Source organism: Tasmannia lanceolata, unplaced genomic scaffold (assembly GCF_043159265.1).
Source record: "Tasmannia lanceolata isolate RefF3 unplaced genomic scaffold, GAP_Taslan_0.1 ptg000019l, whole genome shotgun sequence".
Lineage (NCBI taxonomy): Eukaryota > Viridiplantae > Streptophyta > Magnoliopsida > Canellales > Winteraceae > Tasmannia > Tasmannia lanceolata.
Window position 1 is genome coordinate 2,428,275 of NW_027518696.1, and position 13,111 is coordinate 2,441,385.

General features: G+C 39.9%; 1 protein-coding gene across 3 annotated transcripts; it reads left to right on the forward strand.

Moving 5' to 3' along the window:
* The first annotated feature begins 1,375 nt into the window (after window positions 1–1,375).
* LOC143852951 (membrane-anchored ubiquitin-fold protein 3-like) lies at window positions 1,376–12,430 on the forward strand. Of its 3 annotated transcripts, none has more exons than XM_077362625.1 (5): window positions 1,376–1,511; window positions 1,882–2,074; window positions 2,177–2,391; window positions 4,364–4,534; window positions 12,225–12,430. In XM_077362625.1, exons 3-5 carry the CDS (start codon window positions 2,259–2,261, stop codon window positions 12,278–12,280), a joined length of 360 nt encoding a protein of 119 aa, XP_077218740.1. In that variant the 5' UTR covers window positions 1,376–1,511; window positions 1,882–2,074; window positions 2,177–2,258; the 3' UTR covers window positions 12,281–12,430. The 3 variants fall into 3 exon arrangements, with proteins under 3 accessions (XP_077218740.1, XP_077218738.1, XP_077218739.1); XM_077362623.1 differs by having other exon boundaries at window positions 2,254–2,391; XM_077362624.1 differs by lacking the exon at window positions 1,376–1,511 and having other exon boundaries at window positions 1,646–2,074; window positions 2,254–2,391.
* The last annotated feature ends 681 nt before the right edge of the window (window positions 12,431–13,111 follow it).

Below are 13,111 nucleotides of genomic sequence, written 5' to 3' on the forward strand. Positions count from 1 at the left end.
CCGTCGATGATAGGAAGTGGGTCCCACTTGTGTTGCTTTTAGTCCCTGTTTGGATTGCAGGAATTTCTGGAAAAGTTCAGGAATGAAAAAATTCCCAGTATTTCTTGCTTTTCCATTGTTTGATTATATATGGTAAAAAATTTACTTTAAAATATGTTTAAGCCGTTGATTTTTGCACGCTTTAATCTTGTGCACTGATTTATATTCAGATCATCTTGCTAGTGGATCTCAAAAGAAAAATGATGAAAATAAAAAAGAAGGATTGCTAGCGTCACTTCCATGTGGAGAAAGAAATGCATGGCCCATGTGATGCCAATTACAATTGGAGAGCGGGTATCTTCTTTTTCATACATATGCGCGAGTGGTTTTAACATCCACAGACGCTAAATTGTTGATCTGTAGATCTTTCTTTATCTAATGCTGAATGCACTGACATATCAACGATCTTGATTTCACGTTTCCATGTGGGACCCATATATAATCGTTCGAAGTATTAGTCTCATAGTCTGAAATTCACACCAAACCCAGTCCTTTCACATCCAACCCTGGTTAAGAAATTCTTAACCCTGGCTTAGTTAAATCATGCATCTATTTAGGAGACGGATATCCGCACTAACATATAGAAACGTAACAGATGTTGGCACCAGCATGTTTTGATAATCACACTAACACATCTTGTCATTTATAATGTAAACAGAGCTGTCAAATGTTATTACTAGGGCTGCCTAACCCTGGATCCCATTATCTCGGCCCTGGCCCGCCCTGACCCTGGGTCAGGGCTGAAAAACCTCAACCCATTGCCCACCCTACAAGGCTCAGCGTGGCCCTGACCCGCCCTGATTGGCCCTTATTGGGCCGGGCCGGGCCTGCCTGACCCTAGTGCAAATACCTGTTAAAAGTGCCAAAAATAAAACAACCACATATCGTATGGAACAAAATGATCAATAAACAGAGAAATTGATCAAAATAAGACAATATGAATTCAACAACATGACGGGTAGCTGAGACAATTAATAATAATCTAAAGAAACATCGATCCAAGATAGTAGAAAACATTAGCAAAAGAAACATGCACAGATGGTTCAATTCTATAATAGCAAACTTAGGGTCGGGCCGGGTCGGACCGACCCGAGGTAGTAACCCTGAACCTGACCCGACCTTGAGTCAGGCCCTAAAAAATGAATCCTGACCGCCCTCAGGGTTGGAAAATCCAGCCCAGACCCTGTTCGGGCTCAGGGCGGGTAAGGGCTGACGGGGCCAAACTTGCACCCTAGTAATTACAATCTCTAAAAATGAAAAATTCTCTTATTAGGCAATTTAAATAGAGAAGACAAACGAAGTTAGTGCGAATATTAAAACAGGGTAGTGCTAACATCAGTAGCCTATATAAAACGTATATATATGGAGTCTGAGAAAAGAGAAAAGGACAGTTCTCCGTAAAAACCTAAAGACGTGGTCATCATCTCCACCGATTAGATTTTCAGAGCACGAATCTTGCGCGCCTTTATCAGGTGTGGTACCTGCGATTTCTCCTTATTTGCAGTAATTTCTCCTGTTTCAGATCTTCCTTTTATTCACATTTTTTCCTTTTTACTGTTCTAAGTTCTTGAATCTTTCGATTGCGATGTCTCTTTTATGCTTTTATTCTTTTTCTTTTTGTTTGAAGTTAGGAACCTTTGATCGTAAGCTAATTTGGAATGTTGTTGGAGAGATTAGAGAGAATCTTGTTTTTTTTTCCTTTTCTATTTTGTTTTCATCTGGTTAATGCTTTTAAAATGGATAGAATTGTGAGATCTTACGTATGATTTTTGTTTTTTTCACTCATTAAGTTGAATATCTTATTTTAAGATGTTTTTCGTGGCATTGAATAATCTGATGCAGGTATCATAAGAAGCGATCGACTCTTATTAGTTGCTTATTAGATCAGGTCTGTTCGTTCAACGCTAATTCAAGAGATCCGAATGTTTTCGCAAATTTCAGACTCAGTATTTGATTTATAGGCGCTGATTTTTTTGGAAGGATTGATGGCAGTGAGCATCTGATATCCAGATGTTCAAATCAGTTGTGGAAGAAGGTACTTGTCATTCTGATTTAGCTTTTCGCTGTATTCATATTTGGTCTGAGTAATTGAGAGAGCAGAGTACAATAATGAGGGATTTGTCAATGTTATGTCTAGGTGTCACAGGACTGAGCTCTTTGATTGAGGGAAATCTTCTGATATTGCCTCTGATCTGCGAGTTTGGAGAAGAGCAGGTACAATGGCGGACAGCGAGGAACATCATGTACTCAAATTCCGACTTTTTGATGGATCGGATATCGGTCCTAGTACCTATGTGTCGGCAACTAGTATTAGAACTCTCAAGGAAAGGATAATTGCGGAATGGCCACAAGGTTAGACCTGTCGGGACTTCTTTTTTTCCCCCTCATTTCTCTTAGAGTTATCCAGCTCCATTTGTCACAGTATTCATAAGCAGCCTGTATAAGTTTCCAAAATTTTGACCCTTCATTATGACTAGAGCTGTCTTGACGATTTTCATAACTCCTCAGTCCTCTTGCTGTGTTGTACTGGCAGCCACTATTTTCCAGTACCCCATGAGAAATTAAATTCTTCTTTAAATTTGGAACGTGCCTTACCTCAGATAAGATGCGCACAGCTCCTTATGCATCTTGATTTTCACCATGCCTATCCCAATAGCCTGACAGACATCATCATTTCTCATGAGAACTGTCCCCCATTGTTTGACTTGTATGTATTAAACTAGTCCTTATTCGGGCACATATGATAGGAACATCCTGAATAAAAAATCCAAGCATTTCGGAAATGGCCTTTATCTGAAGAAACTGATAAAACATCTACCTGAACTTCGCTAGGATTTTCTGCTTCAACACTGGCTTGATTTGAATTGTTTTGTTTCTTCTCTTCCAGATATTGCTGCCTCTTCCTGCAATCCCTTTTAAGGTGTCCCCTTTTTATAACACCAGTAGCATTTAACTGTGCTTCCTCCTTTTGATTTGGATCGACATTTTCTCCCTTCTAGTTTCCTGTCACAAGATCAACCACGGAGATCAACCACGCCCCAGCCTGTTGTTAATATTCACCACAGGCTCATTTGCCTTGGATTCTTCCCAAGTAGCCTTCTTTATCTTTTCACTTGCAAGGAGGGCTGGCGTTACCTTTGTTGTGACCAAGGTCTCCTTCCCAAGGAGAAGAGTGACTAAGTGGTCGTAGGAGTCAGAAAGGGACGCCAAGAGAAGTAGAGCCTTATCCTCCTCTTCTAACTTGCCTCCAACATTTAACAATTCTGAAATCATCATATTGAAAGTATTGAGATGCCCCAACAGACTTGAGTTTTCTTTCATTTGAAGTGCATATAATTGTTTCTTGAGAAACAACTTGTTGGTTAGCGATTTATCCCTGTATAAACTCTCGAGTTTGCGCCAAATCCTGGTTGCGATCTCTTCGTCGATTACGTTGTAAACGACCTCATCTGCAAATAACAGACGGATCATGCTATCCGCCTTCATATCCAACTCTTCCCAATCGTCGTTGCTCATCTTTTCCGGTTTCTTGTCTTCGCCTAACTAAGCCTTCAGACTCCCTATTGAATTTCTCCACCTCGAACTTGGCTCCCGTCATCGTTGTAATCGTTCAAAACTGTCCAAAACCTGTTCGCTCTAATATCAGTTTGTAGAAAAACCGAGAAATACCTTCTTGTAACAAGGATTGAACACTATGTGCCGCAAAAATGTCAAGAAACACACAAGAAACACAAGATTTACGTGGTTCGACAGCGTGCTTACGTCCACGGGAGAAGATTTTAACTTTTTCGGTGTAGGGTTACGAAAACAGAATACAAGCCCTTATAAGCCTTTATATGCCCCCATCCACATCTCCATACCTTTTCAATGTGGTATCTTTGCTTTCGCGTGGAACCCCCAACATCCATATTTCAAAATAATTCACAAATAATTCATTTGTTTTCTTTACCTTCTTCCTAGTCAATAAATTATGAATGTTTGCTTTGTGAAAAGTTGATCATCTACATTTTTTTTTTTTTGAAAGTTAAGTTGATCATCTACATTGTTAGATCCCAATGCTCATGCAACATGGTTAACATTCATAAATTATTTTAAGTGCAAGTTTTTAATGCTAACTTTGGAAGCCTCAACATTTATAATTATTTCAGTTGCTCCCTGATATCTCACCAATAATATCTATATGATGCACACATTGTTGAGAATTGAGACACAGTTGGCTGCAATCTTGTAATGTTGACTGGAGTTGGTTTCTGTTTTGGTTTCTAGATATTTCATACTTCAAATTTATGTTTTCTGAAGGTTCTAATTAATTCTCCACTATCAGATAAAAAGGTTGTTCCCAAGGCAGTAAATGATGTGAAGCTCATATATTCTGGAAAGATTTTGGAGAACAACAAGACAATTGCCGAGTCCAGAATACCTTTTGGTGAGCTACTTGGTGGGGCTATCACAATGCATGTAGTAGTGCAACCGGCTGTAGCCAGAAAGAAAACAGGTGTGTTTTATTTTCTATCTGTCTTGCAAACTTCTTTTGAAATTGCTGCCGCTGCATATACTAAATTAGTGAAATTTGTGAGCAAATTCATTGCCTGGTAGGTTTATTAAAGACCCAAAATTCCATTTCTATGCTGAAAACTGCAGACAAAGAAATTTAGGTGCTGTAAAATTGGTTTCTTATTTTACTTCAAAAGAATCGCAACAGATTCGTAGAACACCAAAAAGATATATTTCAAACAGATGCAGACAATACGGTACGGACCATCTTCACAAGAATCAACAAGGGGTTTAATTGGATTGTGGGAGGCTGGGCCCATTATTTAGTGTTAGAAGAGTTTTATTTAGTCTTTTTTTCTGAATGGCAAGAGTCTTATTTAGTCTTAGAGTGTTAATTTTACTCTTTTCAACTCATTAGGAGATATTTTAGTCATTTTTTATTAAATCAATTTAGGTCACTTAAGTGAATTCATAATAAGAATGGTGCGGGGTGCCCATCAATTATTACAAATTTTTAAGTGGGGGGAGCTCCAAGTTTAGGGTTTTGCCCAAGAGAGCCCACACGTCTTGAGTTTTAATTTTTGGGAAGGGTCTAGAAGTCTAGATGAAGGTCTCTATATGTGTAATTCTTATGGCCATCGAAGGACATTGGATATCTCTATGGTGAATAAAACTTCTTTGCTTGTGCAAACTTTGGAGAGATTCTCCTTGTGGGATTTTAGTATGATGCCCTAATCCAACCTAAGGTGTAATTCACCACTACCCAGTTGTGTGATGCCCTAGAACTTCTACCCTTATCTTTTCTATCTAAATGCATTTCCCACCTTTGCTGCTTATTAGAAACTTGAAGTCGTATCTGGAACTGTGTTTTTAAGATTTAAAAGTTCCGTGGATTGTTGGGTCCTACTTAAGTACTTCTAGCATCTTGGGCAGTCATATCTGTAACTATGCTTTTAAGATTTAAAAGTTCCCGTGGATTGTTGGGTTCTACTATAGCATCTTTTTTTTTTTTTTTTGAAAATTAACAATCCATTCCATAGAAATAAGATCAGTACAGAATAGAGGGGGACAAGATGTCCCCACACCATAGTCGGTAATCGAATCTTACATAGAAACTGGAATTACAAGAAACCAAAACAGGATAATGTCCAATAGGTAAGAGATGTTATCCACTCTACTAGCAAAAGTAACACGTGTTTCAGCCAAGCGAGCCCCCTCTTTAGCAAGTGTATCAGCAGCCGAATTAGCAGATCGGTGCTTTTGCATTATTTTGGGCTGGATAACGCATACAAGATCCCGGATTTCATCAAGAACATGTGAAAGAGGCCATGGTCCCAGACAACGACTAGATGCCCATGCTATAACATTAGCAGAATCACCTTCCACCACGAGCGGACCCAAATTGTGATTGTCAAACCATCGCAGTCCGAATAGTAATGCTCTCGCCTCCTCCTTATTAGCATCACAAATGGCAACGGGCCCGAATAAGACAGAATAGTGTTACCCCTGTCATCTCGGATAATACCACCAATACCTGCCATACCCGGATTGCCCAAAGAGCACCCGTTAAAGTTGAGTTTAACCCACCCATTCTCCGGTGGTGTCCAAACAGGAGCAATGGTGGGATGGTACCTTCTTTTGGAAGACACCGATTGCCAATTTTGAATGATGTGCCCAGTCGAGTAACGGTTCTACTATAGCATCTTGGGCATAGATCTTATCTCAAATCTGACGATTGAATTAAGTTAATCTCAACCTTCAAATTTAGTGATTTATTTTATCTCAAAATTCAACGACCATATTTGAGTAATTTTCTGTGGAGCATTGGGATTTTACTGAGGATAATTGTGCTTTACCTAGATCTGAGATTTAAGGTTAGATCTGATTCTATATTTGGAAAGCTTGTTCAAACCTCTAATCGTCTAGATTAGAGTGAGTTTTACATAGTAGAAAGTTAGAGAATATCTCCTCTTTTTTTTTTGAAAATTGACAATTTTATTGAATAAAGGTTGAGACAAGTTGTCCCCGCCAATATACAAAAGTGGATTGAATCCGAGTACATCCTAGATTAGAATTATATATGTGGTCCCCTTACAATTCTTAACTGGAGGTGCTAACTACGTAGATGTGAAAACTATAGTCTCCTCCTTTAGCACTCCCGCTTTAGCAAGAACATCCGCCTCTTCATTGGCTGATCTTCTCCGGTGCTCCTCAACACTTGGTTCCAGAATTCTTATAAGATCGAGGACTTCTGCTATTATATTCTGTAGATGCCAAGGTCCTGGTGAGCTGCCCGAAGCCCATCCTACCGCATTTGTTGAATCCCCCTCCACTATCAAAGGCCCCAAATTCTTCTCAAAAGCCAATCTCAAACCAAAGAGTAAAGCCTTGATTTCTGCCTCATTTGCATCGTACTGTCCTGCTGGACCGGAGTAGGACATGATGATCGATTGATTATTGTCTCTAATTAGACCTCCAGTTCCTCCTTTATCCGGATTCCCCACCGAGCTTCTATCAAAGTTGAGTTTGAGCCATCCTACCGGCGGAGCCAGCCATTTAGGTTTAGGTTTAGTTCGGATAGTCCTTTCCCAAATGATTGCCCACCAATTCCTTATTAAATCACCCACCCCATACAGGATCTTTCTTTTGTTCTTAGCCCACGAGATCAGCTCAGTCTCCTTATAGTTCCGCATCAATTTATATTTGAGACTGATTTCCAATTCATTCTATTTTGATATATCCTTCAAACTCTATAGCCATTTGGGTTGGATTGATCTGAAACATGTCCTACCTTATCTTCTTAGTATTGAGGCTCTTGATTTCAAACAGATCCATCCCTTAGATTACCCATGGAATTCCTGGGCAGCCTTATTTCTGATAGTGACACCTCCAAGCGCTTGAAATTGCTTGATCTCAGTTTTCCTCTTTAGATTCCATCTAGTTCAGTCCTAATTATCACATCAATCCTTTGATGATCGGCCTTCGGAAGGCATTCCTCCGCCATAGTTTTGTCGAATCGACGATCTGGATTGTCGGATTGTTGATCTGAGGGTCCTTGAAAGTCCGATCAAGAATCTGACAATCTTGTGCGTTAATCTTAGCAATCTGGAGGAATGCACTTGCATCACCTTCCCTTTTGGTTCTGCATCACAATCCACCAATAAGAAGTCAATTTTTGTTTTGGTGATGTAAAGAGCTCTTACATGGTAAGTGTGTCTGCTTATTTAAGGAAATAAATTTGTAGACAAAAGTACAATTGGGATCCACTTATACGGTGATCTAAGCCATATTCACCTGTTGGGTATATGGGTGGGCTCTGAGCCAAAAAACCAGCAAATCGAACATATCATAACCCTCAAATTGTACTTTTAAAGTGGGAAGTCAAGTCTTCCATAAATCAGAGGATTACAATAGTCTGCCGGATAGATTTGGGTACATGGTTCATTTATGGCTGGACGTAGCAGATGAATGGTTGGATCATCAAATTGGTAGTTCCCATCTATCATTTCTCTACCAAATAATTCTAAAGAAATGCATGCGCACTAACTATATTATAGCTCTGGTATAAATTTGTAAGTTAATATGGAAGCTTACAAAAACCTTGACCTTTAATTTGTCTGACCATGAGACCCATTTAGAATTCCCAATATCTTCAACTGTAGAGGTCAACATGTAGATCCGACATCAAAGGTTACATGGTAGAAGCGTATGCACGTGCAGAAATTTCAAAATACATTCAAATTGGAGATGAACTTTCAAGACATATTAAGCAGTTTGGTTGATTGTTGTGATGATGCCGGTAAGACTATGTAAGGACATAGAATTGCCATAAATAATTCCCGAAGGACCAATAGAAAGCCAAAAGAAGGCCAATCTTAGACCATTAATAGGCTCTAACGTTTTCCTATTTTGGGTTGTAAGATATTGGAATGTTCACTTCCCAAGCTTGGAGTTGCCACAGAATCTGACCAAGTAATGATTTGATGCTGAAGAATTTTAAGGCTAGGTGAGATAGTGTCCCTTTGCTAAAAAACCCAATTTTAGGCTATGTGATATGCTGAAGAATCTGACCAAGTAATGATATATTTACCTTTCGCTAAAAGACATTTTAACTCATCTTGCATGACTTTTTCAAAATCTCAACCACCTTACTTCGCTAAAAAACCATTTTAAGGACAGGTGAGATATATCCATCATTTGGGTGTGCCACACAACCTGTTAGTGGATGATGGCATAGTCCCTAGGGCAGTATTGTGACAATAAGTATGTTCCTGTTGGAAAAAATAGTTCTAACTCATTTAAAAATTGAGACAATAATTTGCATGTTGTTTCCAGAATTGCATAAGAAATGTCTAATGAAGAATATAATCTGGACTGTTTGAATTGAAGTATTTGTTGGCATAGAGAAATTGCTACAAAACGTTGACACATGTACAAATTTCAAAATATGCCTTGTACAAAGGATAAATGCAAAATTTATGCATGCTACGTGTGCTAAGTTTCAAATTAATTACCTCCCAAGTGCAACAAAGTTACATGAGTGCAGAGGGATTATGTTGTGGAATATTTGTCTTCTTGCTACATGGTGGGTGATATGGAAAAAAAAAACTCTAGAGTCTTCGAGGGGGTTGCAAAATCTCCGTATTGGTTGTATATAAAAATTATTGCTCTTTCTATTTCTTGGGCGAGAGTCTTCCGGCATTTCGGTTTGTATCGACTTTCGCCTTATGGGAGGGTTGGAGGATCGCCCTAATGTTGTTCAGAGATGGGAAGCTCCGCCTTGTGGAATGTTCAAAGTTAATTTTGATGGCTTGAGTCTTGGAAATCCGGGACAGGCCGGGATGGGTGGCTTGTGTCGGGATGATGATGGTGTTGTGGTTTGGGCTTATTCTGGCCTCCTTGGAGTATGTGATGCCACTGAGGCAGAAGTGAAGGCGGCATATCAAGGTATAAAAAGGATTGATAGAGTAAAAATGGATCGTACTATTGTGGAGGGTGATTCTGTAAACGTGATTTGATGGTTGAAAGGTTTGGGAGAGCCTCCTTGGAGATTTTCTCATTTTTTTGATGAAATAGATGACTTAATTGGGGGGTCTTCTATTGTCTTCAACCATGTGCGGAGATCGGCAAATAGGGAGGCGGATTCTTTGGCTAGGGGTGGGGTTAATCGGGTGGAGTTGGAGTGGTTCGATTTCCTCCCTCCTTGAGTGTTTTCTTGTTTTTGTTTTGGTATATGTCCTTTGTAATTTGTTGGTGGTCCATCTCGGTCCCCCTTCCTTCTTTAATGAAATCATCTTGCCATTTTAAAAAAAACAAACAAAGTTACATGAGTGCACCATCAAGTTCTGTGTTAGAGATGCATATGACTGAGTGTGTGAGAGATAGAAGATGCTCTCGTAAGCCTTGTTCTCTACATCCTTCATGATAACTGTAAATTGAGACCATCATCTGCATCCAATAATAATATACTAGACATTGGATCCTTTGCCTGCATTCTCATACTCATTGCCTTTAAACTCAGATTTCTGACCAACATGTCATTTTGCACTGTTGTGTGCATGTTTGCAAAAGAGTCCATGGATTCTGATTCTCATTAATTCCCCAAACTGCAACCCCCTGTTTGGATGCATGGATTTCAGACAGTGTAAAGAATTTACTGTGGAAGTAGGTTGCAGATGTGGGCGAAGTAGGTTGCAGATGTGGGCGAAGTAGGTTGCAGATGAAGGGTTTAACTAAGAAATCCAGGTTTTAGAAATCTCTCCCCCATCCTGAGATTTCTAAAACCTGGAAACAGGGGTGATCTCCTACTCTCTCGCTTGACAGAAACAAGGGTAAGAAATCAGAAAACGACGGACGGTGTCTTTCTCTCATCTACCATCCATGATTTTGAGGAAATCCATGTATCCAAACGGCCCCCGGATTTTAAAATCCAGGTTTTTAGTTTGAAAACAGTGTACAAGAGGGTTCATGATCTGGCTGTTGTATGCTGTCCTGGCAGCTTTTGTTGGATTTTAAATAAGAAAACCAGGTTTTAGAAATCTCATGATGGTAGAGAGGTAAACTGGTTTCCTTACTTAAAATCTAAGAAACGCTGCCAGGACAAAATGCAGCAGCTTGATCATTAACCATCTTTTACCCTGTTTTCAAATTAAAAACCTGGATTCAAAAATCCGCATATCCAAACCCTCCCGAAAGGGTTAAACTAGTTTTATCTGCTTTCAAGATTCCCAGCACGAAAATGTAACTGCGCAGAGGACACATTGTCAGTGGGTCGGTCATTCCTTCCAGCATTACCAAAGCAGGCAAACTTCTCCTATCTCTGCAATGACAACGGTCCTTTGACACTAAGCTTTCTGTTTATGGTCTTCTACTGCAAAAAAATTCCCTTCTGCAAACCCTTACGGCTTCACTAAATGCCTTCATTTTCTTAGGCTAGAAGGACCTACACCTACTGCCAGTGAATTAGGCATTCCTTCTGGTAACACCATAGCCAAAACAGCTAAGCTGCCTGTGGATGGTCTTCCACTATGATTTCTTCCTTCTTCCTAACCCTCACTCAAACATCTTCATTCTCTGTAAACCTTGTTGACCCTCCCGCACACAATCTCTTCCCCCTTTTTTTTAATGAGAAAATTGGTGACTTCATTCAATCCCCCCCACCCCCCACACACACACACACACAAAAAAAAAGGTACATGATTCTAAGTTGACGGTGGAGACAAGGTGTCTCCTGACGTCATTACAGCCATTGCACCTATTGATTCACTCTATACATCAAAAGCCATAAGCCAATACGCTCACTTCCATGCCTGACTTCCCCACCCCCTCTTTGGTGTGTTTATCCGCCTCCTCATTTGCTGATCAAAGCATGTGAGAGAATTGAGCGTGGATTATCCTGCAGCAGTCACGGATCTCCAAGATGGTATTTAATAATTTCCACAGGCCTCAAGCTGAGTCATTCGCCCACACACTGACATTGGATGAGTTACCCTCCACTACCAAAGGGTAAAATAAATGCTCCACGACTCGCTTTAGCCTCCACAACAAGGGTTTGGCCTCCACCTCGTCAATCCCAAATGCTAATTGGGCCAGATAAAGACATCCAAGTTCTACCTTCTGAATCATGGATCAGCCCTCCGATCCCTGCCGGGCCCAGTTTTCCTTTCGGATAGTCACTTCCTTTCCCAAGTCCTGGACCTGTTTAGGTGAAGGTGCCATCCGAACCAATTTCTAGTGTAGTGAAGCCAATTCTAGTTAGCTGAGTAAGATTTTTTTTTTTTTTTTGTTTTGAAAATGAATTAGCTGGGTAAGATTTGAGCTGTAAGAAACTTTTCCAGCTTGTTTTCTACTATAGGGAACTCTTGGGGGTAAACATTGATCCATTTGGGGACATAAGCAAGTGAATCCATTTGCCTCTGTATGAAAGGAAGTGTGCCAACTCCTCAGTGACAACTTAGGAGTTAGGATCACAGCCCAAAGTCACCTTGTGGCCATGTCTTTTTTTCTTTTCTCCTGTTGAGAAACTTCACCCGTCGCCCCCCTGCCTAGTGTATTTTAACGAAACGAAATACTGAAAAATCCAGCTTTTCTGCCTGATTTTTTTTAAATTGTGCTTAGGTTTGAAATGCTGAAAAGAGTAAGCTAGTTGTCAGGAAACTAATATGACACTGCTGTGTTGGTTGGAAATGCAGATAAAAACCCAGATGAAATGCCGAAGAAGAACGCATGCTCATGTACTATCCTTTAGGTGGGAACGCCTTAATACAACCCTGGACAGGAATATCATTTCCACATATTTGAAGGGAAATTCTACATTCTTTAACTCAGAAGCTGTTGTTATTGTAATCATTCCATTATAAAAGGGCGCAGTTTATATTTATTCATGGCCATTTGCAGATATGAACTAAGCTCGTAGCTATAAAAAATGGAAAAGGGGATGTCCCCACCTCTCATGGTTACAGATGCTAGTGGGCTTCAGAGGCAAATTTTTAAAAATTTTACTGGGGGATTTGAACAAAAACCCACCTCTATTTTCATGATTAGCAAAGGACCACTTACTATTTGTAACTTTATGTGAAAAGTGCAATTGCTGTTTGTAAATTTATATGAAAAGACCAGCTAATGTTAAGAAGCTGATGGATGCGTTGAATCAGGAATCGGAATTGGCATTCGATTCTGATTTCCTTGTAAACAGAACTGAAAACAATTTAATTAAAAAATTGTTATTCTGACGGGAGGAATAAATAATTAAATACCATCTCTCGGGAGTGGAAAACAGATTCTTGTATTTTCCCCCCATTAATTCTGCCCCGGTGACAATTTCCCCCATATGATTGGTTCTTGTGTTGGACCAAATGCTCCCTTTACAAAGTCTGGATCTCCATACCAATTCGAGATCAGCAAAATCATGGCGATTCCGTGGATCATGAGTTCATGACTCATCCGTCATGCCGTCTACCATAACAATAGTCTGGATCTCCATACCATGGGCGTCACCTGTACCTTTCTTTTTAGGTCCATATGCAGAGAGGGCCCATTAACTTAGGAAATACTTGTAGTAGTGTACATACATGCAAGG